The 23,888-nt window shown below is 36.2% G+C and overlaps 1 protein-coding gene across 1 annotated transcript in view; it reads right to left on the bottom strand.

Moving 5' to 3' along the window:
* The window catches only part of KCNH7 (potassium voltage-gated channel subfamily H member 7), a 102,869-nt gene that overhangs the window by 16,391 nt on the left and 62,590 nt on the right, over positions 1–23,888 (bottom strand). Inside the window, exons 11-13 of the mRNA XM_026078072.1 lie at positions 13,535–13,787; positions 9,688–9,893; positions 6,869–6,968 (exon numbers count right to left, since the gene is read on the bottom strand). Coding sequence (XP_025933857.1) covers positions 6,869–6,968; positions 9,688–9,893; positions 13,535–13,787 — 559 coding nt within the window. The remainder of the gene's footprint in view (positions 1–6,868; positions 6,969–9,687; positions 9,894–13,534; positions 13,788–23,888) is intronic.

The following is a 23,888-nucleotide window of genomic DNA, read 5'->3' as shown; positions in this document are numbered from 1 at the left end:
AGTTTTGAAAATAAACTGCAAATTCAGAAGTTAAGTGTCTGAAATTGCACTGTTAATATCTGTGGTGTACTTTGTATAGCAAATGTCTCTGAACAGGAAAACTTTTTCTATATCACATATGCTAAACTAAAAATGCTCAGCATAATGCGATAACTAGGAATAAATGCTGCCTTTCACATACACTTTATTTGCTTTTGTTGATCTAAATAATTATATAGTATTCTAATACAATGCTGAGAATACTAAAATTTACTTTTAAATGTGGAAAGTTAAATTTGCAGCTTTTAGTCATAATCAGAGGAAGTAGTGAAGCACACAGTGCCTAGTCAGTGCTAAAGAAATTGCTTCATGTTTGAGGAGTACAAGATTCTAAATATTAGAAATAAAAATGAGAAATATGAGGAACCCTGAAGTCATCACATACTCAATAATTTAATTCAGCAATGGTGCCAGACTTTTATGGTAAGATGAGGACTGGATACATTACTGTCATTTTTCCTTCTGTGAACTTCCCATGCAGTTACGCTCTTCTGCAGCATAATACCCAACAAAGCTCAAGTAAAATGAAGGATAAATGAAAATAGATTCTTTCCATCACAGATTTTTTGACTTAAAAACAATCTTCAGACACAGTTAAATCAAAGCTTTGTCATTTTTAGAACACTTGAGGAATAACCTCTTTTGTTTTGCAGCTTATATCTGCCATGACAGAGATAAAAGCTCTTAAAAACACACACACATTTCTGGAGACATTTCTTGAGCTGGTGGAAAGAATTTATCTAAAAATCCACCAGGAACATGGATTCATGTCTCTAAATGTCTTGTTCAGCATCTAGGTGCAATAGATGTCATAGAAATATTTTAAACAGGCTCTTAGACCTCAACATTTAAAACAATTCCAAGGACTTAAAATGGCTCCTGACACCTGGAGTGAGGATTTCCCTATATTCTTAGCACATTTTTTCCTCCTTTTTCCTCACTTTTACTTGTTAAGGGCCCCTTCACATTTCCCATCCATCTTTAGGACCCCCTACTTAACTGCAAAGCGTACTGTCACATCTTTGTGTGATATTTGGCTAACACCAAGGAAAAATGAAGTCTGTCTAAAAGCTAATTCAGGAAGATGATTGTTCCTATTCCTACAAAAAGTGGGTTTCTGGTGGTATTTTAGGAAAGTCAAAAATTTTCTCCTCTCATTAGTAAAAATGCTTAAAACTCTTATTTTTTCTGTGGCTAATTTTAACGGTAGAAGAAACCTTTAATTCCAAAGTGCATTTTCACTCATACTTTGGGAATTCCTAAGTCTTTACCAGGGAACCTTAAGATAGAGGCTAGTGAAATTCCAGTGTTATAGCAAGTCCTGGCAATTTCCCTGAAAGGTTCTAGTAGGTTGGATAGTGACAGAGGAAGAACTGAACTGTGGTGGAGAGTTGCCTGAGTCACCGCTCTGTCTCACTGCTGTGTGTGAGAGTTTGGGTAAGTTCATGTGTCCTTTGGTGTGTTTCATCTCTGGGCCATGAAGGTTTGGGTGATTCTGGAAACAGGAAACAGGAGAAGATACTGAAGCTTCCCTCCACCATCCTGAACTAACGACTGGATAATCTTTACATAAGGATCCATGATCCTTTTTTTAAATGGACTAAAATAAGTTTTGAATAGTTTTGAATAACTGAATTTGACAGACATATTTAAAAAGCCAGGAATTTCAAAGTTAAAGTGAACACGCAATCCTTCATTTATTCCTTTGTGCTATTTTTAGTACAATGAAGTAAGTTAGGGAGCAAGTGACAGACTCTTCTCTCATCAACTTTGTTGTTAATTAGATAATAATGTAAGAACAATTCTTGATTTATACTTCAGGAAATAATGTCATACTAAAAAAATAAGAAACAAAAAAATATAAACATGCACCTAAAAAGGTATGCAGAGCAAAGGCCAAAGAAGTTCTTCTATCAAGTTTTGAATTCCCTTCTTTAAGAGGAACACAGATTTCACAGTAAGATTATTATTACTTTTTTTCACAGGATGGCTACTAGTATGTGTGACTGCATACACCATTTCTATCAGATCTGGCCTCTGGAAACAGCTTCCCTGGGAGTGACTCCTGGAAACAAGACTCTTATAGAAGCTCCCTGAGGTGCCTCCTAGGCACTGTGGTAACAACAATAACAATAATAGCAGCAGATGGAAAACTGCAGTGATGGGCTCTCAGATGACCATATACTTTTTGTCAGCAGTTTCATGCTGAAGCTAAGATTTCAGGGGAATGAAATCTTGATTCTGGCCATATGCTGCCTGCCTGGATTTTTTTAACCTGGACAGTTAACTACCGGACACTGTGGCTGAACACTAAAACTCTTTTCTAATAAAGCCCAAGTAGGCTCCATTAGCATAATACTAATGGTTTAACAGCGTTAAGGAAGACCTTCAATTTTTTGCCCAGATTCTTACTCTACTTTCCTTCTGGGAACACAGATCACAGTGACTGAATGAGTCATCTATTCCCAAAGTAAGCATTTAAAGATATAAACTTGGGTAAGGGGACAAGGATGGGAGAAAGCGTGGTAGCTGCTATGTAGATAAAGCCAGATATTTCCCCAGTCTCTCAGAACTACTTGACCTCATACTTCTAGGCAGGAGAAATCAGCTCCTGAAAAATTTCCTTGCATTCTATATTGTCAGCCGTGGCTTCTGGATATCTTATGTAATAACACTATATTAATATTGTTTGGCTTCTTAGCCTGGATAATACCTACATACCCGACACACTTAAGACAGCTATACTAATCAAGATTGAGTCACAAGCTTAGAGCTCTGGCTTCTGTGGTTACATTGAGAATGGATCAATAGAGACTTTTGGGAAAGTCTGGTCAGGAAGCTGGACATAACTCTTTAAATTAAGATCTAGTACCTATATAAGTTTACTTACTTAACAGTATGCTTAAAACTAAACATTGCAAAATGCATTTTATATCCCACTTTGTCTATGTCAACATGGGCAAGCACATGTAATGAACTGGGTAATGGGATTTCAGAAGAACTTTTTTTTGTGAACTTTTAAAATCAAATCCAAGGAAATGAAAATGCCTTGTTATCAGTTCCCTGGCCAGCAGGCAAGGGAGTTAAAGATCAAGTATCACCAGCTACCTGAATTTATGGTTACTAATATAACAATATAACTCCATGGGGGTTCTTATTATCCTCTTAGCTAGAGTCTGTGGATGATGTTCTTGTCTTTGGATTACAGCTGAAATCCAGAGTAAGGATTTATTTCAATGAGTTCATCATTACATTCCCAGTTAGTATGTCTGCATGGACTTATTTGCCAGTTTTTTAATTATCCTGGATGTGATGGAAGTATTTTATATACTCTGTCAAAAGACAAAGGGTTCTGATTTGACTAGATAACCTGTGTAGCCCCAAATCAGCTTTCTCCTGGGTACGGATTTCATATCTGACTGCCTCTAGGGGTTCACGGGAATTATGTGTGAGTGCTCAGAACAGATGCAGAGTTTTGATAGTTTTCAGCTAAGGGTCACAAGAATTAAAGATAAATGCAAAGAATATCCTTTCATGAGGATAACTGGACAGTGGAACTGTCCCAAGACAGTGGCATTTCTAGAGCCAACATTAACAAAAAGTTAAACAAAATGCTAGCAAAATGCTTGAATTCCAGAGAAGTCTTTTCAAAGCCCTCATCTCATTGAGTTTACATTGCTTGGGTGACATTCTGACTGTGACTTCTGTATTTTTTTCACCTATATGTTTGGATTTCATGCTGATGAAACCAATTCTAATGATGGCCTGTTCTTCATGGAAAAAGAGATCTGCATTCAGAACTAGTGGAGCTAACAAAACATCTTGCCTTTATATATTGCCCTTGAACTGAGCTAACTCTTATAGAACTGCTAAAGGAAAACGAGGAATGGGGAAGAGAGGATTGTGTCCTGCACTGTTAAAAGAGGCAATTGAACGTAGATGGAGCAGCTCATTGTCCCTCAGTTGTTAGCAGGAGACCAACTCACCAACCCAGCTGAAAGCTTTGTTTGGAAGCGTCAGCCAAGAGTACTGCTTATTTCAAGTAGTTACAGAGAGAATTTCTTGGCTGACTGTCAAGCATCTATGGCAACTGGCTAAAGCTGCACCTGCACCTGTGCAACGAATATCATCCATTATTTCAAAAGGCCTGCAATGAATTTCTTTTGGGCAAGAACAGAGATAAGCTGCTACGTAGTGTACCTGTTAATTTTTGCAGGAGACCCCTGATAGTATTGCAATCCTTTCTGGAAACTAGAGAGCAAGCTGGCCCCTCAGGCAGCCTTGCACCACACAGAGCCTTTAAAACCATGTTATGGCAGAGCCCAATATACTAGCTAAGAGAAATTTGTGTTGACACAGGTAAGAAATGTGGAAATACATACAGGTGGAGTGAGAAAGTCTTACTTGGAGCTGGAAAAGAAGTGGTACTAACTGCAGATGCATAACAGAAAGCTGTGTTGATTTTGTTTAACCCCTGATAAAACTCCTGCAGGAAGAGTTACCATGGCAACAAGGTCCAAATCAGGCTAGCATGAACTAAAGGCTGAGATAACACAGTCCCATTTTTAGCACTCCAAAAGGGAGAAAATCACTCATGATCACACTAAAGATGGAAACAATACAATCCCAAACTGTGTAATGTGTTAGTAGGTCAATGGCTGAAAGTAAAGAACGCTAGCAGGAAGACCATTTTATAAGGAAAAAAAAATTCCATCTGTAAGATTTTGATTATAGTGATAAAAATGTAACTTCTACAGCATGCCAGAAACAAAATAACTAGAAATCTATAAAAATGTAGTGAGATATAAAACTCACTACCTAAAAGTAAGAATGCTGGGTGTCTGTAGTCCTTTGAAATYGTAGTCCTGAAATCAAAATACGATTGTTAAAAGCCATCATATGACAATTTTCTAAATTTGAGTGTAAGAATACTCTGATCAGAAATGCCTTTGCCAGTTAGGTGTTCACTAGGAACAGTGGAACTAGGTCTTTACTACTCTGATTCTTCTGAGGCACTCTGCGGGGTCATCCCCAAATATTTGTCAATTATAGTCTAATTGCAATGTATCAAAATATGACATAGCTCCCTCCTGTGTATAATAAGTGTTGAAATCAATGGAACAGTACAACCCAGTAGTAACACTGGTAGTCTACAGTCTCATACAGGATGTGGGATGGGCCACAGAAAAGCAACACAGAAGGAATTCAAACCTACCAGGTGTCTGCTGTAGCTATGGGAATATACAGAGAACAGGGACCAGAGAGGGGCAGTAAGCCCGTGGGCTAAAATTGTACTTTAATCCTTGGCTAACCTCACTTCTCATGATTGCATCTTCTCCACAGATGGACTAGCAATGTACCTCACTCCTGTCTAACTCAAAGGTTACCAGATACTATACAGTGACTACCAGGATGGAGATGGTTGTCAGTCTTGTTTTTTCTTCCCCAGTCCTCAAGTTTTTTGCAAAGACAAAACTGTGGGAAATTATATTCTTTTGAAAGTAATGTAAATAAATGCCACCAAGAGGCTGTTCAGTGTAATCTGGTGGGCAAGAACCATAAAAGCCGAGGCAGGGCGGGGAGAGGGGGTTGGCACCACACTGACACCTGAGCAGCATATTTGTAATTCTGCAGCAGGCACAGCATGGAGGATCACTTCCATCTTGTCTAGGTGGCAGCATATGTTTTCTCATAAGGAATGTGAAGGTTATTCAGGCAAGGCACCTCTGTCAACAGATTCTTTGTGAAGAGCAGATTGAATATTTCATGGGGACATTTTCCTGACAGATTTGTTGTCACTCTTGGCTTCCTGCCCTAAAGATGCTTCCTTGATCAAACAGGCAATGTCATTGTTCTGAGTAGCCACACTCTGGATTAAAGCTTTCCTTCATGCACCATTATACCTGCTATGTACCTGTAAAAGTGTTCTCATTTATTATCAGCTATTCTGCAGCTCTGAAATTGGTATTGTGTTGCACATAGGATTGGGGTTTAACTATGGAATATGAAAGACAGGCATACCAGAAACAGTAATTTGTCAGACAAATCATTTGGCCATAAAAGTATAAAATTATTGAAGGAATTTTATTTTCCCCACATAAAAATGAAAAACTTGTGAGTGTCAATTTAGCTGTCTTCATGATTATTGCTGTCTGACCGCAGCTACTATCTACAGTCCCTGGTATTTAGAAGTGCTGAATACTGGTGACATGATTTAATATTTCACTGAAGTTTCCCTTCATTTGGATTACTCCCAAAAGCCTCTAAGGTGAATGTAAGCACAGAAAATGCTACCTGAACTCTTGCCAGGACAACCATTTACACATTGTCAAATGAATCAAAATCCGACTACAGTGAATCTACTGTGTCCTGAAAACAAAATATTTTAATTCCAGGAGAAACACTACCTAGCATCAAGTTCAAAAGTTCAACAAAGCATGTTGAAGTTAACACTGCTAATAAATAATCCAGTAGACTAGCTTCTCCAAATATTTTAAAATACTGTGTTTCAGGAAATGGTTATTGTTTAAGAGATAATAAGCATATATACAAGTATATATTTATATATATCAAGGGCAACAAGGTAGATGAATGTCTGAACAGCTCTACACTGACAGTTGTGAAGTTTTGGGAAGGTGAAGCTGATATCCTCCAGCCATATATAGCTGTGTAAGGGAAAATGCACAGAATGTTTTTGCTGCTCAGCAGGATTCTCAAGAGCTGCTACAGTAATAGCCAACATGGGACCCTAATGTACCCAATATTACCAAGTGAAATACCAATGAATAATGTAGCAGTGCTGTCTAATGTAAGAAATGAAGTTAATTACCTTTCTCTATTTCACTTTGAAAGGACAATTTCCGTCTTCGTAGTTTGCAGTTATCTCCATCCAAATCATTAGTAGTTTGTGATCTTATTACGAGGTCAGACTTGATTAATGAAATATGAAACATAATGACAGATTAGTCCCATCTAAAGAGAGCAGGTTTTCAATAGGTGATTGACTGTTAATCAGTCAAGCTTTAGAGTAAGGCAATAATATTACACAAGTCAGTCTGCATCCACTTCCCCTCCCCCCAACTAATGCTACTGCTCAGTGCTAACATTAAAATGATCACGCAGATTTAGTAAATCTGGCAATGTCACCACCTGATGGTGAAAGAAAAGTATCCAGATAGATAAGTTTACATACAGACATATGTTATCAGCCTCCAGAAATTTGCACAGATGTGGGATAAGTAAGCTTAGAGAAGTTAAATGAAAAAAAACCTAAATAACCTCTCACAGAGAATGTGTATTATTGCAGGCAGTAATATGGTAACTGATTGTAATTAGATTTCATGTTTAATTACATGGTAATGATTATAAAGGTTACATTTTACAATAATAACTATAAGGTTGATAAACACCAGGCATTTTACCCTCATTATTTTTATCTTTCTAGACCCTCCCTTCCTCGCTATCTGATTCAGTACATTCAGATAGTATTTCCATAGCTAAACACAATGGTGTCTTTTTTATCCATTGTATTAGAAGATGGATGTGCTTTTTGTTGTACAAGATGCATTTAACTCTTCTTTCTACTTATTTTAACACTGAGAAATTCTGCAAATAAGCAGATAAAATGCCAGTTGTGCTCTTTGTGCACACGCCCACTGCACTGGCTTCAGCCTACTTCCCTTCCCTGTGTTAGTGAGGTTTCCCATACCTATCAAGTAAGCAGATTTGCATGTGGGAGAAGGGTAGAGGAAAAGGAGTGGGAAATGTTTTTGTCTTTCTCTCTTCCCCCCCTTGTAATTCTGGTGGGTAAGATGCTTCAGTGATGGCCCATTGGTAGAATAACTGAAGAAGGGAAAAGGTACTTTACATAAATAAAGGAAGACAGGAACAGATGTTCAGGCAGATGTACCTATTATTCAGTTAAAAAATCTGGATCTGCGTGATGCTTCAAAAACCAGAATGTGCTCATCACTTCTTTTCGGGGAAGATTTTGAGGATTACAGTATCAGTTGAAGGCAAATGGAACTGCTAGTGAAAGCTGTTATTCTGCAAGTACAGAGGCATGGGTCAACCTGTCCTCCCTGTGTCTGTGAAGTCTAGTCATATTTTCTTGCTGGTTGGTAAAGCAGTAAGAAATAAAAATGGAAAAATTTCTAATGGACATGAGCAGGGAGGACAGTCTTTGTTTACTCTACATCACGACACAAAAGATAGATGGAATTTCATTTCAATTTTCTCTGATCTTAAGAAATAATAATGATGAAACATTGATGACAATGTAATTTCAGGGAATCATTGTTCAGAACACCAAAGTCATTGATACAAATTTATCCTCAAAGATTTTTCAAATATGTGGACTTTCAGTTTTAGCTTAAATTTATCACTACAGTATTAATTCATCATATTGTATTTAATGTATAATTAATAATGATGACCTTTTCAACAAACACAAAAGGATATGTTTTAAAATAAAGAATAGAACTGGTCTTTTATGTTCAGAACAACCTTTTATGAAAAAAGGCTCAACATAAAAAGAAATGAAATTTATGGTCAGTAGTTACATCTATTTTAATTTTTTAAACTAAAGATCTACACATGATTAACAAAAATGTTCCTGTCATTTACAGTCGAAAGCTTACAGTTCTTTGTCTCTTTGTTTCTCAGGAGGCCTTTGAGGCCAAATTACGTTAGTTCCTTCTCACTGAATCTCTGTTCATTTTTCCTTCAAAGTATGGCATAAAACCACAAAATGGCAATAGCTCAGAAATAATGAAATATAAACTACCCATTCTGTGAGTGATGTAGTCCATGTTTGGTGGCCAGTGCTTGTGTACCCTGCAACTTTCTAGAGACAGAGCCCCATTAGCATTAGCTGGGCAATAGCCTTCCCCCCTCCTGTGTCCAGCACTCTCCCCTTCTGGCCAACCTCCCTCTGCTTTCCCAATTCAGACTGACTCCAGCAGTCTGAGAGAAGGAGGCACTAGTGATGCTACAAATTTTTTTTACTTTCTTGGAGGCACATTCTGGGCAAAAGAGGACATTTATGGGAGTCACTGTGGGAAGAAGAGACCAAGAAATCCCTGCAGACTGGAAGAGTGAGGAAAGTACGGGGCTAACAGTGAGTGAAACTTTGAAATGTCCCTTGTATGCTTTTAGTCCCCTGGCAGGTAGGGTGCAGGCCAAGATAAGAGAATTAAAAATTCAGGTTTGAAAGGCAATTACATATTCTGTATTGTTAGACACAGAATGGATCTGAATAATCTGCTTGATGTTTATTTTATGATTGTACAATTATATTTAGTGTCAAAAGTTCCCCTTGCGGTGACCTAAGTTATAGTCACACTTACTGAAAAAAACATATTTTCCACGGCTTAAACAAAACATTCAAAATCCCCCTGGCTGAAACTTTAATACTATTTAAATATAGAACCAAATCCTTTTAGATTAACATTATCTGAATCATTTCATTGACTTCTGCTGAGTTTAACTGACTTCAGTAGGAGCAATCCGGTGAGGTTATTTTTTAAAAATAGGATTTGGCCTAGGGCTTTTTGCTTTTAATTTTTCTAACCTTGGTTTTTCAAATGCTATTTTCAAGTTTTGTTACTTGGTATAGATTCTGGCCAGTATTACAGAAAAAAAATGTACCTTTGCACTTTCATCTCTCAGATTAAAAGTCAGTTCTAGATTGGTGAGGAAGAGATCAGAAAATTCAGGGTACATATCCAAAACTTCTAGTAGGTCTTCTCGTTGGATCTTATGCAAGTCACAGTATGTTAAAGCTCTCACATCTGCATTCGATTTTCCTGGTTTTGCATAAAGATGTACCATCTCTCCAAAAATATCATTTTTTCCTGCAGAAAGAAAATTAGAAGGAGATTATTATTTTAAATATCAGAAAGCCATTAAATTGAATGATGTATTTCTTTATGATAGTGACTCAGAATACTTGATTTTACATGAAGTGATACAATCTAATTATCATAGTACATATATTGGTGCAAATCAAAAGTAGTATTATTAAAATCAGTGAAATTGCGTAGGCATATAACTGGACTAAGTGAAAGGAAAATCTAGCTTGGTTACAGTTTTTCTTCAGTTCTGCTAAAACAGCACGCCTAGAGCAGTCTCCTCTGTACTTTCTTGTAAAAGTATTTTTTTTTAATTTAAGTCATATTCTTATGATGACGAAGACGTAATTTCTGTATTTCAGTAGAGTCCCAGACTTCAGTCTGTCCTGGAATTTTATTTCATTAAGAAAGTTGTTTTGAAGATGCTCATCAAACATAGCTGCTTTTATTTTGATACTTTTACAACTCTTCTGTCAGAGTTGACACGTTCACAGTACCTATTTGCTAGAATTCTTATCATTATTTAATTGCTTGTTTTCCCCAAATCTGCACCTAACCTTCATAAATGCAGAGCAGCCCCAGACACAGATGAGCACAAACTATCCTTTAAACCAAGGGTTGCAGGGTATACCTGCAAAGTTGGGGGGCTGTGCCTGGGAAAGCACTGATGGCAAAGACTAGTGGTCATAGCAACCAAGCAGCAATAGACCAGCGAGGAAGGATACAGAGGTGATTTTGCCTCGCTGTTAAATGTTTGCGGTTTTATACTAGATTATTGCAAGTAGTTCTAGTTTCTCCATTTTTTTTAAAAGGAAGTTGAGAATTGGATAAGGAAGCAACTGAGAGGTGCAAAAAATAACTCAAGAGCTGAAAGGATGACTTACAGTGAGGATCTTAAAGAGCACAGTCTGTTCAGCTTATCAAAAGAAAGATGAAGAGGTTAACTTGATTATATTGCACACATCCTTACAGAGATGAAAAATTACTGGGTACTAAATGCCTCTAGAATATAATGAGGAATGCACAGCAAGAACCAATGGGAAGAAATTGAAGTAGGATAATTTCATACTGGAAATAAAGCACACATTTTTAACAATAAAAGTGATTAACCATGGAAATAAACTGCCAAGAAAAGTGATCACTTTTTCATCTTGTTATGTCTTCAGATCAAAACTCATTCCTTTTCTGAACATTTTGCTTTCATTAAACACAGTCCATTAGACACAACAGATAGTTAAAGGTATGAAAAGTAACAGGAGTCTGTTATATAACAGAGGTTAGCCAAGATAATCTAATAGTCCTTCTGTTCTTAGTGTTTATGAATGTAGGAGTCCCTATCCAAGGCATATAGCACCTTCTTTGTAATATGACTACTCTGACATATTTTTATATGTTATATATTTTTATATTATAGCCACTGAAAGAGGTGGTAGATTCTACTAGGTCCACAGTCATCATTTGTCCTAAGGATTTGACACAGAATTACTTCTGTCAGGTCAGTATTAATCAGATCTTACTCATCAGCAGATGAGTTTAGGAAAACTGGGAGACAAAAAGGGGGACAACATTTCTCAGAACCCCTGACTTCTGCAATGAAGTTGAATACCTGTTCAGGGTAGAAACTGTCCTTGCTACTTCTGTGGGACTGAACTCTTTTCCCCCACAGAGAACAAAGCATCGAGAGTTTTCAATGTCCATTTCCATGCAGGTTTTTCAGTAAGAAAAAATAATTAAAAATATTTAGCTAAGTATTGATAATCTTTGTTAAGATTCTGTGCGGTATTTTTGCAGGCTAGTTTTTATTTGTATCATCTTCCATTCTTTTTTAACAGATTCTTCACAATACCACAGACTCATTGATTGGAGCCAGCCAGGAGGCAGGCTCCTGCCTCACGGGTCATTCAAAAGATGTGGGCCCACATTGCAGTTCCCTTCAGTTGCAATCATACATGACTGCCTCTCTCCCACTCTGGACCCCTGCTCTGCAGGGAAGTGGTCTCAGGAGCTGTGGGCTGGAAGAGAGGCAGCGGCATTGTACTGCCAATGCCTGGGGTTCTGCTGCTACAGCCATGCAGTGTGAGAGGAGCCCAAGGATCTTATGTGCATAACATGCAAAACTTGACTGGTCTGCACCTTCAGTCCAGGAAGAAATTCATGAATTCATGAACCTGTCAAATTTTCTCAACTGTTAGTACTACAGTCATTTACATGTGTTTGATGTAAGAGATGAAATCCTTGATGGACCACACTGTTCACAATCAGGGGAAGACACTCATACAGGTAAGTAAAAACTTCATAGTGTTATACTTGAATTCTCCCTACTTTGCCTGCACCTAAAGCTGGCCCAGCTGATGAGTTGCAACAGTATGAGTTGACAAATTATCTTGATAACACTGTCTTAACCCAGGGAAGGATAACAGCAGGCACACCTTTGCATTTCTGCTCACGTATCTACCCTGCAAAGTACTAGCGGAATAATCAGTCACAAGTCGATTAATAGCAACATATTGTTACCAGTCCACATGTTGCTTCAGCTACTTTTCCACCTGTAAGTTCCCACAGTGGATAATAAATAGAAAGGAGAACATCTTAATGATGTTATAGCTGTTCTGTCTTTCAGTATAGCAAAATCCTTGCTCATCTGTTCAATTATCACCTGATATTAAATTGAAGTAACAAATCAGCAATCTTGTTTAGTAATGGTTTTAGTTATTTTTCTTTTGAAATTGCAATAGCAATGGTTTTAGTTATTTTTCTTTTAAAATTGCTATAGCTAATAAATTCTCCATAGTTCTATATCACAGAATCGTAGAATAGTTGAGGTTGGAAGGGATCTCTAGAGATCATCTAGTCCAATCCCCCYGAGCAAGCAGGATCACCTAGAACACGTTGCCCAGGATCATGTCCAGACGGCATTTGAATATCTCCAAGGATGGAGACTAATAGAAGCCATCAGTGGCTGGGGAGGAGCTCCTGGCTGAACAGATCATTGTTCTGAGCCACTCTTCATAGGATAACTGTGAGGTTGGTAAGAAAACAAATGATCCCACCATGCAACACAAACAAGAACATGTTGACTAGAAATATGAGTTAAATAAGTGTTATTAAGTGTTGTTAAACTTAAGTACCAGTCTATACCAGATCTATATCAGATTAATCTGTTATTCTCCTCCTTTTCTATATACCCAGCRGGCAGAAGCAGACTCTTCTGAAAGCCTCCAGAAGACACTTTGAATATCTAAATTAGGTCCATGTTTTCCTCCAGTTAACATATGGAGTCTATGTGTCTCAGTACCCTCATATTCTTTCCTAGCAGTTCAAGAAAAGGCTGTCCACAAACTTGGTTGATGCAACATAATCAGGACTGGAGTAACCTGAAATCTGCTTGCCTCAACTTGCAGTTTACCACCTACTTAGGGAAAAGCCTGCCTCACTCCTGCTTTTATATATTAGATGTCTTCGGCTCTTTGGTCCCCATGAATTCTTGGAGTATGGTAGACTTTGCTCCTGAACAAATTATCCAGCAACTTGATTTTAAATAACAGTGACTAAAAGATTCACAAATCTCCTACCCCAGGAACAACAATGGACATTTCTTTTCAGTCCCCTGCCTCTTCTAACATGTGTTGTAGTAATCTGCTTACCAAGAATGGCTACAACAATGTCACTCTTAAGGATTTCAATGGAGCCCCTTGACACAAAGTAGAGAGCGGTGAGAACATCTCCACAGTGCACTAAAGTGTCTCCAGGAGGTGCGTGTGTTGTCTTAAATTTCATAGCCAAAGCTCGAAGGCAGCCTTTACTGGCTCCCCGGAAAGCTTTGCAATTCTGAAGCAAATTTTGGTTGAGGTGCAGACAAATGTCAGCTTGTAGGCATTCTGGAAAACCCTTCAGGACCTGGAAAGACAAATATAAGGATTTCATATGAATGGTATAAAAGCTGCTTTATATAATCTTTAATGTTTTCTTCCTGGCCAGAAAGAAGGAAGCGATGTACAAACTGAGGTGGTCCTAAGGACTGTCAGAATATTTCAAACAAGTGTGTAGTTTAATCTATATTGCAAAGTTCACACAATGTGAATACTAATGGGGTTCAAAATGTAGTGCTGAAAAAATTCATTATTAAAATTTCTTTCATTGTAAAAAATGATATCAAGGTATATGAATGAATATACTGCAGTAAAATAACAAATAAGACAGTTAGGAAAGGGAGAGTCTTCACTGGATCTCACCTGTTTGGACCAATAATTTGTAATAATTACAAAAAGTATTATTTTTAATGTAAGATGGCTTTTTGCTGAAATAACTATGACATTTGTAAAATGAGAGCTATCTGAGATATTTTTCAGTTAGGGGGCATTTTAATGTTAAATATAGTCTGTTTGTAAGAGTGTGACTTAGATTTTTATCAGAAAAACCAACATGTGCCACTGAAACAATAGTGTTATGCAGATTTACATGGGTGGATGACAAGTACAAGAAACCACGGGGCTAGTTCCTATGGTCCTTGCTCATCTGTTACTCAGAAAAACGGGAGTTTGCCTGAAGTAGAACCATAGGATTCCTCATGGGTACCATGGCAACATGTTAATTTTGTTTAGAAGAAAAAAAAGTAAGCTACTTACAACTTCGTCATTAGGTGTGAGCTTTTGTAAATTGTTGAGCATGGTCTTACCTCTGCTTCTTTTACAGTCAATAAAAAATTTTCCCAGTGACTTCAAGGGGAGTATTGCCCACTTCATGACTACATGCACTGTGTTCAGGAATGGGGCTGACGTTAATATGCACCTTCAGTTAAATTCTGGTATCTCCTATCAATGAAGTTAATGGGTCATATGTTTCCCCTGGAGGTGTAAAGGGACAGGCTACATGTATTGCATATTTCTAAGGGCACAACATGAACTGATAGTACCAGTTGTATGAAAGCATGTGTCTTTTTGTTATTAGAGCAGTCTATTGATTCATTCCTGTTTAAACTACATACTATTTTTCTACAAAAATGTAAGCCTGTATGGTATAAATAAATAAATAAATAAATATATAAATATATAAAATACATTCACTTGTTGCTGGTTTCATTCTTACTTCAGCACAATAAAGGTCTGTGCACTCACTCTTATTGCATAAAGATATTCATAATTGATATCCCTTGCTAATGAAGAAGATGAACACATTTCTAATATGAGGCTTTTGTGCACACAAGCCAAGCTGTGATTTACAAATGAAATATTAGTACCTTTAACCGAGTTTGAAATGTTTCTCATTGCTAATGGAAATCAATACTGTGAAATAACAAACAGAATGTTATAACACACATTTATACAAAAATTTCACGACTTAAAGGACACTATCACATGGAATTTATACATTCTCAAAAAAGCCAGCATTCAACAACAAGCAAAAGAAAACACGAAAAATGAAAAGCTTCTATGGTACCCCTCTGGTTTCAATATCTATCACATTACCAGAAATGGCTTAGTATACAACTACTCTGTTTATTTTAATACAATTATGTTGAAATAAAAATATTGTGGGCTGTAGTAACTTATTTGCTGAATGATACTGAGAAACTGGTATCTAAATATGTCTGGTCAATGGTACATTTGGAGAAAAGTTGCAGATGTTTATTTTGAAATTGTTCTCTTGTCATGTGAGTAAAAAAGACCTATTCTGAATTATGTAATTCTTTTGTTATATCCCTATTTGAATATAACTTAAAAGAGCTCCATTTTTATAGGATGCAAAATATGGAACATATTTTAAATTCAGAGGTACTTACAGGAAATTGTATTTGAACTGTTAGAATCTCAGGAGCACAGCCTTAGGATAAAGTGTATTCATTTTTTCACATCAGCTTCTATTTATCGCATTTATCAAGGGTTTGTACTTTACCATTAAGCAAAAACCATGCAGACCATGTTTGTTGTTTTATATTTCTGAAGATACTTTGGGGGTTTATTTAAAGAAACACTTATTTTGATAATTAATTTATACTTAATATGAAACTGTTCTAAGATTGTTGCATATTAGTTCACAGTTATTTATATGTCAATAGCATCTGAAATATTATAGTAGCTTCTGTTCAAGCACCTATGATGAAGAAGTCCCTGCCCCATGGAGCTTACATTCTAAAACAGTTGTTATACATCGCAGAGGAAGAATATTTACTCTTTAACATTGCAATTGTCAAATGTCTAGAAGGAAGACAGGTGCCCAAATACCATTGATTTCCAACAGAGATTTGGAGATTACTCCACTAACACAGTTTTGGAAATCCAATAAAGAAGCTGATTTGAAGACAAATTTGTTAAAACATTGCTATATACTGTATTACTAAAAGGAGCTTACCATGTCACTCACATTGCACGAGGTGAGGTATTTAATCCAGGTCCCGTAGTTAGTACTTATACAGAATCAGATGTTTCTAAATTAAGTTCTGTATTATGCTGTATGGACAACATCTTGCTAACCCAAGGCTCCATGTGCACTTCCAATATTCATATTTTCATTAGTCTTTGTGAAAATATTTCATATTCATAATTTTTAGCATATTTTAATATGGAAATATCTTATTCTCACAGATATTTTTGTGTAGAGCAGGAACAATCTTATTGAAAATCATGTTATTATAGTGTGGGAATCAATATAAATACCAATACAGGTACACATACTAACAACTCTAAATGTTAGAAAATCATCCATATGTTCCTCAAAATCTTGGGATTAGCTGAAAAATAATAAAACTAAAATACTGTATTTCACTTCTTTTCATTTGTTGTGAGGTTTCTGGGTCTTTAAAAGCATACAAATCACACCTCAATGTGATCAGAAAAATTTTAAATAGTCTTTTCTAAAAGATTAAAGCCAAAATAATCTTGAACTTGCATGACTCCAAAATTAGGTGATACAAAAAAAAAAAAAGGATTTAAAATTTTGAAGTCAGTAAAGCCAGAAATTGCTCTTTAAAAAGCATTCTGCTCAATGATAAATCTGAAATTACTGAATCATTTGAATAAAGATTTATACAGATTTAAGTTTTAATTGATCCATTCTTTCCTGCCATGTTTCTATTGTTACACTCAATATCTCCTCAACAGTCTCCATCGTGTCCTGGTGAGAAAAATCCTAGATTTTCATGGTTAGACACAAGAATCAGAATTCATGCATAATTCAAGAGACTCAGAGCCTCTAAAAAAAGTAACAAAGTAGCAAAAAACCCTCCAGGCCCCCAACCCGCAATAAAAACAATTATAATTTTGTGACCACAGGCTTCATTTGTCCCTCCTTGATAGTTATGGAGTACAGTCTTCTCTTCCTGTCTGGAATGAAACTTTCTCCATATCAAATAATGTCAGTTTATCTATTTGGCATGCTTACAGAAGAGGAGAATGACATTCAGATAGAAATAAAACATTTTACAATCGATAAGCAATTGAAGTTTAGGGAGGATAGTAAGGATGTGATTCATATTGTCTTGAAGAGTGTGGTCTTTTATAAGTGGAGAGGGAATCCAGCTGCATGATTGGCTCTTTTACAAGATGACAACTTGCTGCCGCTGATACATGTACTAGATGCACTTGTGACAACAGAACTGGAGACATCTATGTGCTATGACCTCAGACAACTATCAAATGGGTCAGTGGGTCACTGACAAGATTGTTACATTTGGGTTAATGATAAGATTCATGACGACGTTTGGATTTTCTCTCTTCAGTTCTGGAACAGGTTTTGACATCTGTCCCACATAGAATATTTAAAAAGAATCCAAACAGAAGCAAACTGGGATATTAGCTGTTTGTCATTAAACATGGAAATATTGTCACATCCTTGTATTTTCTTTTATTGTTTTATTTGTGGGTCAGTATTCATAACTGGAAATGTCAAAGTACAGCAGTAAAGTCAAATATGGTAGGACACTGACTAATACAAATTTCTATGTATAATCCCAGTAGATGCTTTTCCTAAACTTTAAATCATGTCGGATCCACCGCAGTTAAGAAGTATGTACTGGAATAGCCTTACACTTTTATGTATTAGGCTAACAGCTACTTATTGACTCATTTGGTTTAAAATCTTTTGAAAATATCTCTAGTTTTCTTTGTTCATGATAAAGGCATGCAGGAAGCATAAGATTTGGCCTGAGTTGTCTTGATTTGTGTCAAACAAAAGGAGCGTTTCTCTTACTCACAAATGAATATAAACTATCTTTTATTTTGATTTTACTCTACACACTTTCTCTCCAGCTGAAATTATTTCAAGAAGAAAATTTTCTTTATGCACTTGCTGTGGTAAGTGCATTGCCTACAGTTGTGTTTTGTCCTCCACAGAAACTTAGTTTCCTTCCATTTAGTAAAATCATAATTTCTCTCTGTCATGTGCAAGCTGTTCTCGTGTTGTTTTTTTGCTTCTTGTTTTTTTTTTCTTTTGACGCCCAAAGCAATAACTGTTCAAATACAACTGTCCCAACCAGCAGTCAAAGATATTCTGTGAACTCTGCATATAATAATCCTCTGTCTTCTGTTTTCTCTGTTGAAATATAGGTGGGATCAAACATAAAATGCCAGGCAGCAGCTGGAGAGGGCAGAAGGGAGCAAAGTTGTGGGCCTGTTTGAGGCCTGTTTGTTTGAACTTGTTTTGGATAAGCCCTTCTAGTCCTGGGATCAGAGTCAGACTCGTTTTTGACTGTGCAAGTGTCCAACATACAGAGGGAAAAATAAAGGTAGACTCTCAAACTCAGCTGACAATTTAAGCTGTCACAAACTGAAAGAGGAAGTCTGGTTCTTCCTCACATTACATGTTTATTCCTGCTCTGTATCATCTGATCCACCTGAAAACTAATCCAGCAAAAACATTGAAAAGCTGAAGGGCCAAGAGGCTGAAATTTCTTCTTTCAGCAACGATGTTAACTTAAAAATACCTTGAACTGTGGTCTTAGACCAAACATACTCGATGCCTTTTTTGTCTGATCTGATCTCAGGATATTTTGTCATCAGCATCACTAAATGCTGAAAAAAGCTCTTGAACAATTTGCAGAAGAAATTTTCAACTACTTACAGTGAACAAACCCATGCTTTGGACAGTTCATTCTAGTGAGGATTTATATTCAAAATTAACATCTTGGCTGTCTTTTAGCTAACAAATTAGGAAAAAAACGCAGGGTGTATATGTATGTATGTACGTACATATGTATATCTGTACATATATATAACCATTACCATTATATGTGTGCACATATACATATATAACTGCAAGGTTATATTTTCCCCTCTTTATTCTCAAAATATGAAAAAGGTAACACAATGCATAACCAAAATTCACAGTGATACTGGCTGGTGAAACTAGGCTTCTTATCCCATGTGACAGTACAGCCTAAACCAATATTTTCCAAACATTTCAATTTAGACTTTATTCTTTTAAGAATTTTCAGTGCTTCAATGCTTGTATTTTTCTCAGCTGGCATGTAAAGCCTGGAAAATATCTTAGTAAAACTTCTCAGATATCTATATAGAACAACTTTTATGGCAGAGTGAGTAAATCATCATCGTTTCTGCTATAAACCTAAGTCTGTTCTCTGTTACTTTCTGCTTAGGGTATTACTAGCCAGGATGCTATCAAGCACCTTTGTCTTGTGATTTGGGATTCCTGGGGCTTCCTTTTAATTTTTCATAAGATGTTGGGAAGTATAAAAAGGCCTGGAGTGCAGTGGAACCTAATTATTTCAGAGAGTTACTGTGAATTTTGAAATCTAAGGCTAAATGATGACTTCACCATAGTTCAGTCAAACCAAATGCCTATTGAGCCATTAGAATTCTGTAGGAGGATATTTTGAAGGTAATACAGATATCAGAATTTGACCCTGGTAAAGAAGACTGAAAATTCCAAATGCTTAAAAAAGCACAAATTGAAATTCTGCATATAATGAAATTGCTCTAAAGTTCCATTTTACTCAGTAAAGTGGGAATGAATCACTGTTATGTTACTAGTTATGTTTTAGTTCAAATTTATTTTATTCACTACCTTTATCCACTGTGTATATGCAAACACACTGATCATTCAAATAACTTTGTCTCTGAACTGCATATTTATCATCTTCATTAAGAACAAAAAAAATTACCTCTTTCATTTTCTAGGTTGTTTAAATTGTTTCATACTGTTAGAATTTTCATAGCCAGAAATACCTAAGATATTTTTCAACAAAAATATTTTACTACTTATTCAGAAATCTCATTTTCCTGACCTAGTTAGAAATCCCAAATTATTTTAGATTCACCTGTTCCTTATTGATGAGAAAGAGCTATAGAATACATTTGTTACCCAATCTCATAAATCTACATCTTGCAGAGATGAAATAGAAACAGGGAAAGGCTGGGAAACTGGCTTCTTAACCCAGACTCACAAAATTGACAGCACCGAAAAGCACTGGAGGCTGAACTACAATCTTTCTGACAGCCAGAAAGGGGAATTGACAAAGAGGAAGAGGAAAAGCCAGTGTTGACCGGTTATCTTGTACATGCCAAGTCCTGTATCTGCATCTCCCAATCCTCAAATCAAGATCCTGGTCAGAGGTGCTTAGGATCTCCCTGGTAAAGGAGAACAAAGTCTCTTGTTTTGTGCTTTTTATCTCACACCCAGCCCCATGTCTCATGCCTGTTCTTTTTCCCAAATACTCTCAATCTAGAATACCCATTTATTTCCTTTTGTCCCAGATGTCCTCTTGCCCTCTTTCTTATCAAAACCCCATTGTTTCCTTCCTCTCTCCCTTGTTACCAAAGCCCTTGATGTTAGGTCCTGAAACCCACAAGTTCCCCCAAATCCAGGCTTCCATATCATCTTTACTTGCATATGTCTTTCTGTTCTGCCTGCCCAGATATTGCTAATCCTTACAACTACTCCTACTTTTCCCTTGTAATGGTTTTGGTTGTTAGCACTCACTAATGAGCTGTGGTGCTGACCAAGACCGCTCCCTTGCAAGGCTCTCCTTATGGGCCAAAAAGACATCCTGTTCATTTATGAAAACCCAAGGTTTTGACAGGCTACAGCTTTTACAGAAAGTTCCTCTACTTTCCTCACACTTTTTCATGTTTGTAATTCTTAAAATAAGATATTAGTCTATAAGTGAATCAACTTTTCCCACTGCACTACTTAGTCAGTAGATTTGCAAAGGAACAGGCTATAGTCTGGTGGTCTTCTAGGCTCTGCTTTAGTTTGTTCTGTGAGAATGAGTGAAATTAATTCATATTAATTCATATATTTGGTGATATAACCCGTATGTCCAATTTTTATAGAAAACACAAGATATTATTGTCCGTGGCAAGGTATTCCTTTTGCAACCTAATTGTAGCATTTATCTGAAACTCTCTAACTGGACAAATTGCACTGCATGGATCTTGAATTAGGATCTGTGTCCCCTAGTAGCTGTCCGCTGTGAGGGGGAAGAGAGGCTCAGGATTTAGTTCTGTCACAAGGATTTGCATTTTAGTTTTTAACAACAACTTCATCTAGGCTAAATCCCTCTAACCCAGCCTTGTTCTATTTCTAGAAAAAAAAATAGAATTTACTATTTCTGTGATAGTTAATTACAGAAATTAACTATTTCTATAAGCAAAAGGCCAAAGCATTTCCAAGGGCTTTCACGAATTAGAAAAGAATGGACAAGATCACAGGTGGCAATAAATCTGTTTCAGCACTTCTTGGACTTCCATGTAAACCAAAGACTTTTTTCTGATATTGACTTGAAGTATGTGATTCCTCTTCTTCATTGAGGAGAATGTTGCAGAGTCAGGTTTCTTTTTTTAGCAGAATATGAAGGAGGTCCTTAAAATAGTTGAAAAAAGAAGCAGCATGTAATGATGAGCTAATTCACCTTTCAATGAGATTTGATGGATGACAGCCTTATCAAGAAGTAGAATCAGTCATTGCCATGACACAGATTTGTGTGACATTTTTATGCTGAAATTACTTGGAGTTGCAGCAGATTGTTCTTCATCTATAATCTTATTACAATTTCTGAGTACATCTGAAAGGTGATCTCTGAGATATGTTACACTGCTTGGTGAGGTGGACAGAAATGATTTCAGCTTCTTGAACCATTGGCTTGCTTCAAGAGAAAAATTTTTCATATCTGTAGAAGCTGGAAGCTGACCAGATCATGTATTTCCAGAAATACAATGGTGGTTGCAAAGTTGTTAACTGCTTTTGTTTGTGAGATCTTTGACCACAAAATATAATGCAGTGAAAAACTAATAAAAGATCAGTTAATTTGCAAATAGATTGAAACTCTTCTTTTTTCTATTAGATCCTGTTTTCTGTAACTTGATTAAATATAGGCATTCATGTTTATTAACTAATTTTGTTATAGAAAATGAAAGAACTACTTTACAGTTTACAGTTTACAGAGACACTTTTTTATAGGCTTATACATCTTATGATTTCCATTATGACACATAGACAGATGCCAGTACCACTTTACACCATGATTACATATTCCTTCTGTATAACCAATTTTCGTTTCAAACACTTCTAATTTTGATTACTGTTCTGATGTTATAAGGAAGTTCTCCTTCCTATTTTTGAATTTTTAGTTTTCTTTCCCATCTTTCTGGTTCAAAGACATTGCCAGCAGTAACTGTAGAGGCAGAATTCATTTGGTCATAAGAAATGGTCATAGCAGTATAGTATAACAACTGTGGTGATGACCAGTGACCAATTTCCCATAAAAAAAAGCCTCACCAAAGCAATGGTGAAACCTGCTCTTTACTTGGTTCTGAACCTTCAAGGTTAGGTATGCACTCTGCTGTGTTTGCGTGATCACTGAAGCCAAGAAGACTAGCCGCAAATGGAAAACAAACCATTTGCTTAGATACTTGCAAGAGAAGGTTCTGTAAATTTGTATGTAAAAATGCTGACTTGCTACCTCCTTTCATGGTACCAAATCTAAAACCAAAAATGTACCTGTTCCACATTCAAAATTTAAATTAACATGTACATTTGGCTAAACACTTTCCAAAGTTTGTCCCACTTATTTATATCTTTGAACTCTTTCTTTCTTTCTTCTTTCTCTTTYYTTTYYTTTYYTTTCTTTCTTTCTTTCTTTCTTTCTTGGTAAAATAAATTAATAAAGCTATTCTAATGCACAGAAGATCCATGGATGGGGTGTGTATTAAAAATACATGCATAACTTAAAAAAGGATCTCAAACACTAAATATGCCATCTTTCTACAAGAAGCACCACAGGCATGCTATTATCAGCTGGACTGATAACATTGGAATGAAGGGGAAAAAGAGGGCAAAGAGAGTTTCGGAAAAACAGAACAGGATAGTTTAAAAAAACCCTAAAAATATCTTTGAATCTTTGGGACTGGTGAGCTCTTTCATGAAACAATATACACTGTAAATCATTATTTTGTAATTTAACTTTGCCAGTGTGCAGCACAGGGATATGATTTAAATTATGCTTATTCTGTACACTGAAGATTTTTATCCAGATTAAAATAAATCCCAAATCCTGTTTATCCAGTCCATGCATAACTATGTGGAACTGTTTTTATCAAAATACATTATGCAATGAAATATAATCAAAGAGATGTAGAAGTGAAGCAGAGAGGAACAAATGAATAAATAAACAATGTTTCACCAGCAGATCTTTAAAGCTACTTTTAAGTTTAGCCATTTCAAATGAGCATAAAACATTATCTTCTTGTTTTCAGTAAAAAGTGCAGGATTTTCTCTAGGAAAGCAAGTTTATTTAGTCTAAACACAGTATTATTCCTGAGATTAAAAGTTGTTTTTTTTTCACTTGTCCTTAATTCTTAAATATATTACTGATGATAATTAAAAGCATCTTTAGAAACATGTTATCTACTATCATTTATATATATATGTGTGTGTATACACTATGTGTACATATATATATATAAACGTAAATTATTCATGCATTTCATATTTCAAAGGAGAAAAAGGATTGAGTTTTCTAATTTCTACTCAGTTTTCAGTCATGAA

The sequence above is a fragment of the Apteryx rowi genome, unplaced genomic scaffold (genome assembly GCF_003343035.1).
Source record: "Apteryx rowi isolate R43461 unplaced genomic scaffold, aptRow1 scaffold_47, whole genome shotgun sequence".
NCBI classification, from domain to species: Eukaryota; Metazoa; Chordata; class Aves; order Apterygiformes; family Apterygidae; genus Apteryx; species Apteryx rowi.
This window is presented reverse-complemented; position numbering and strand designations above follow the sequence as displayed.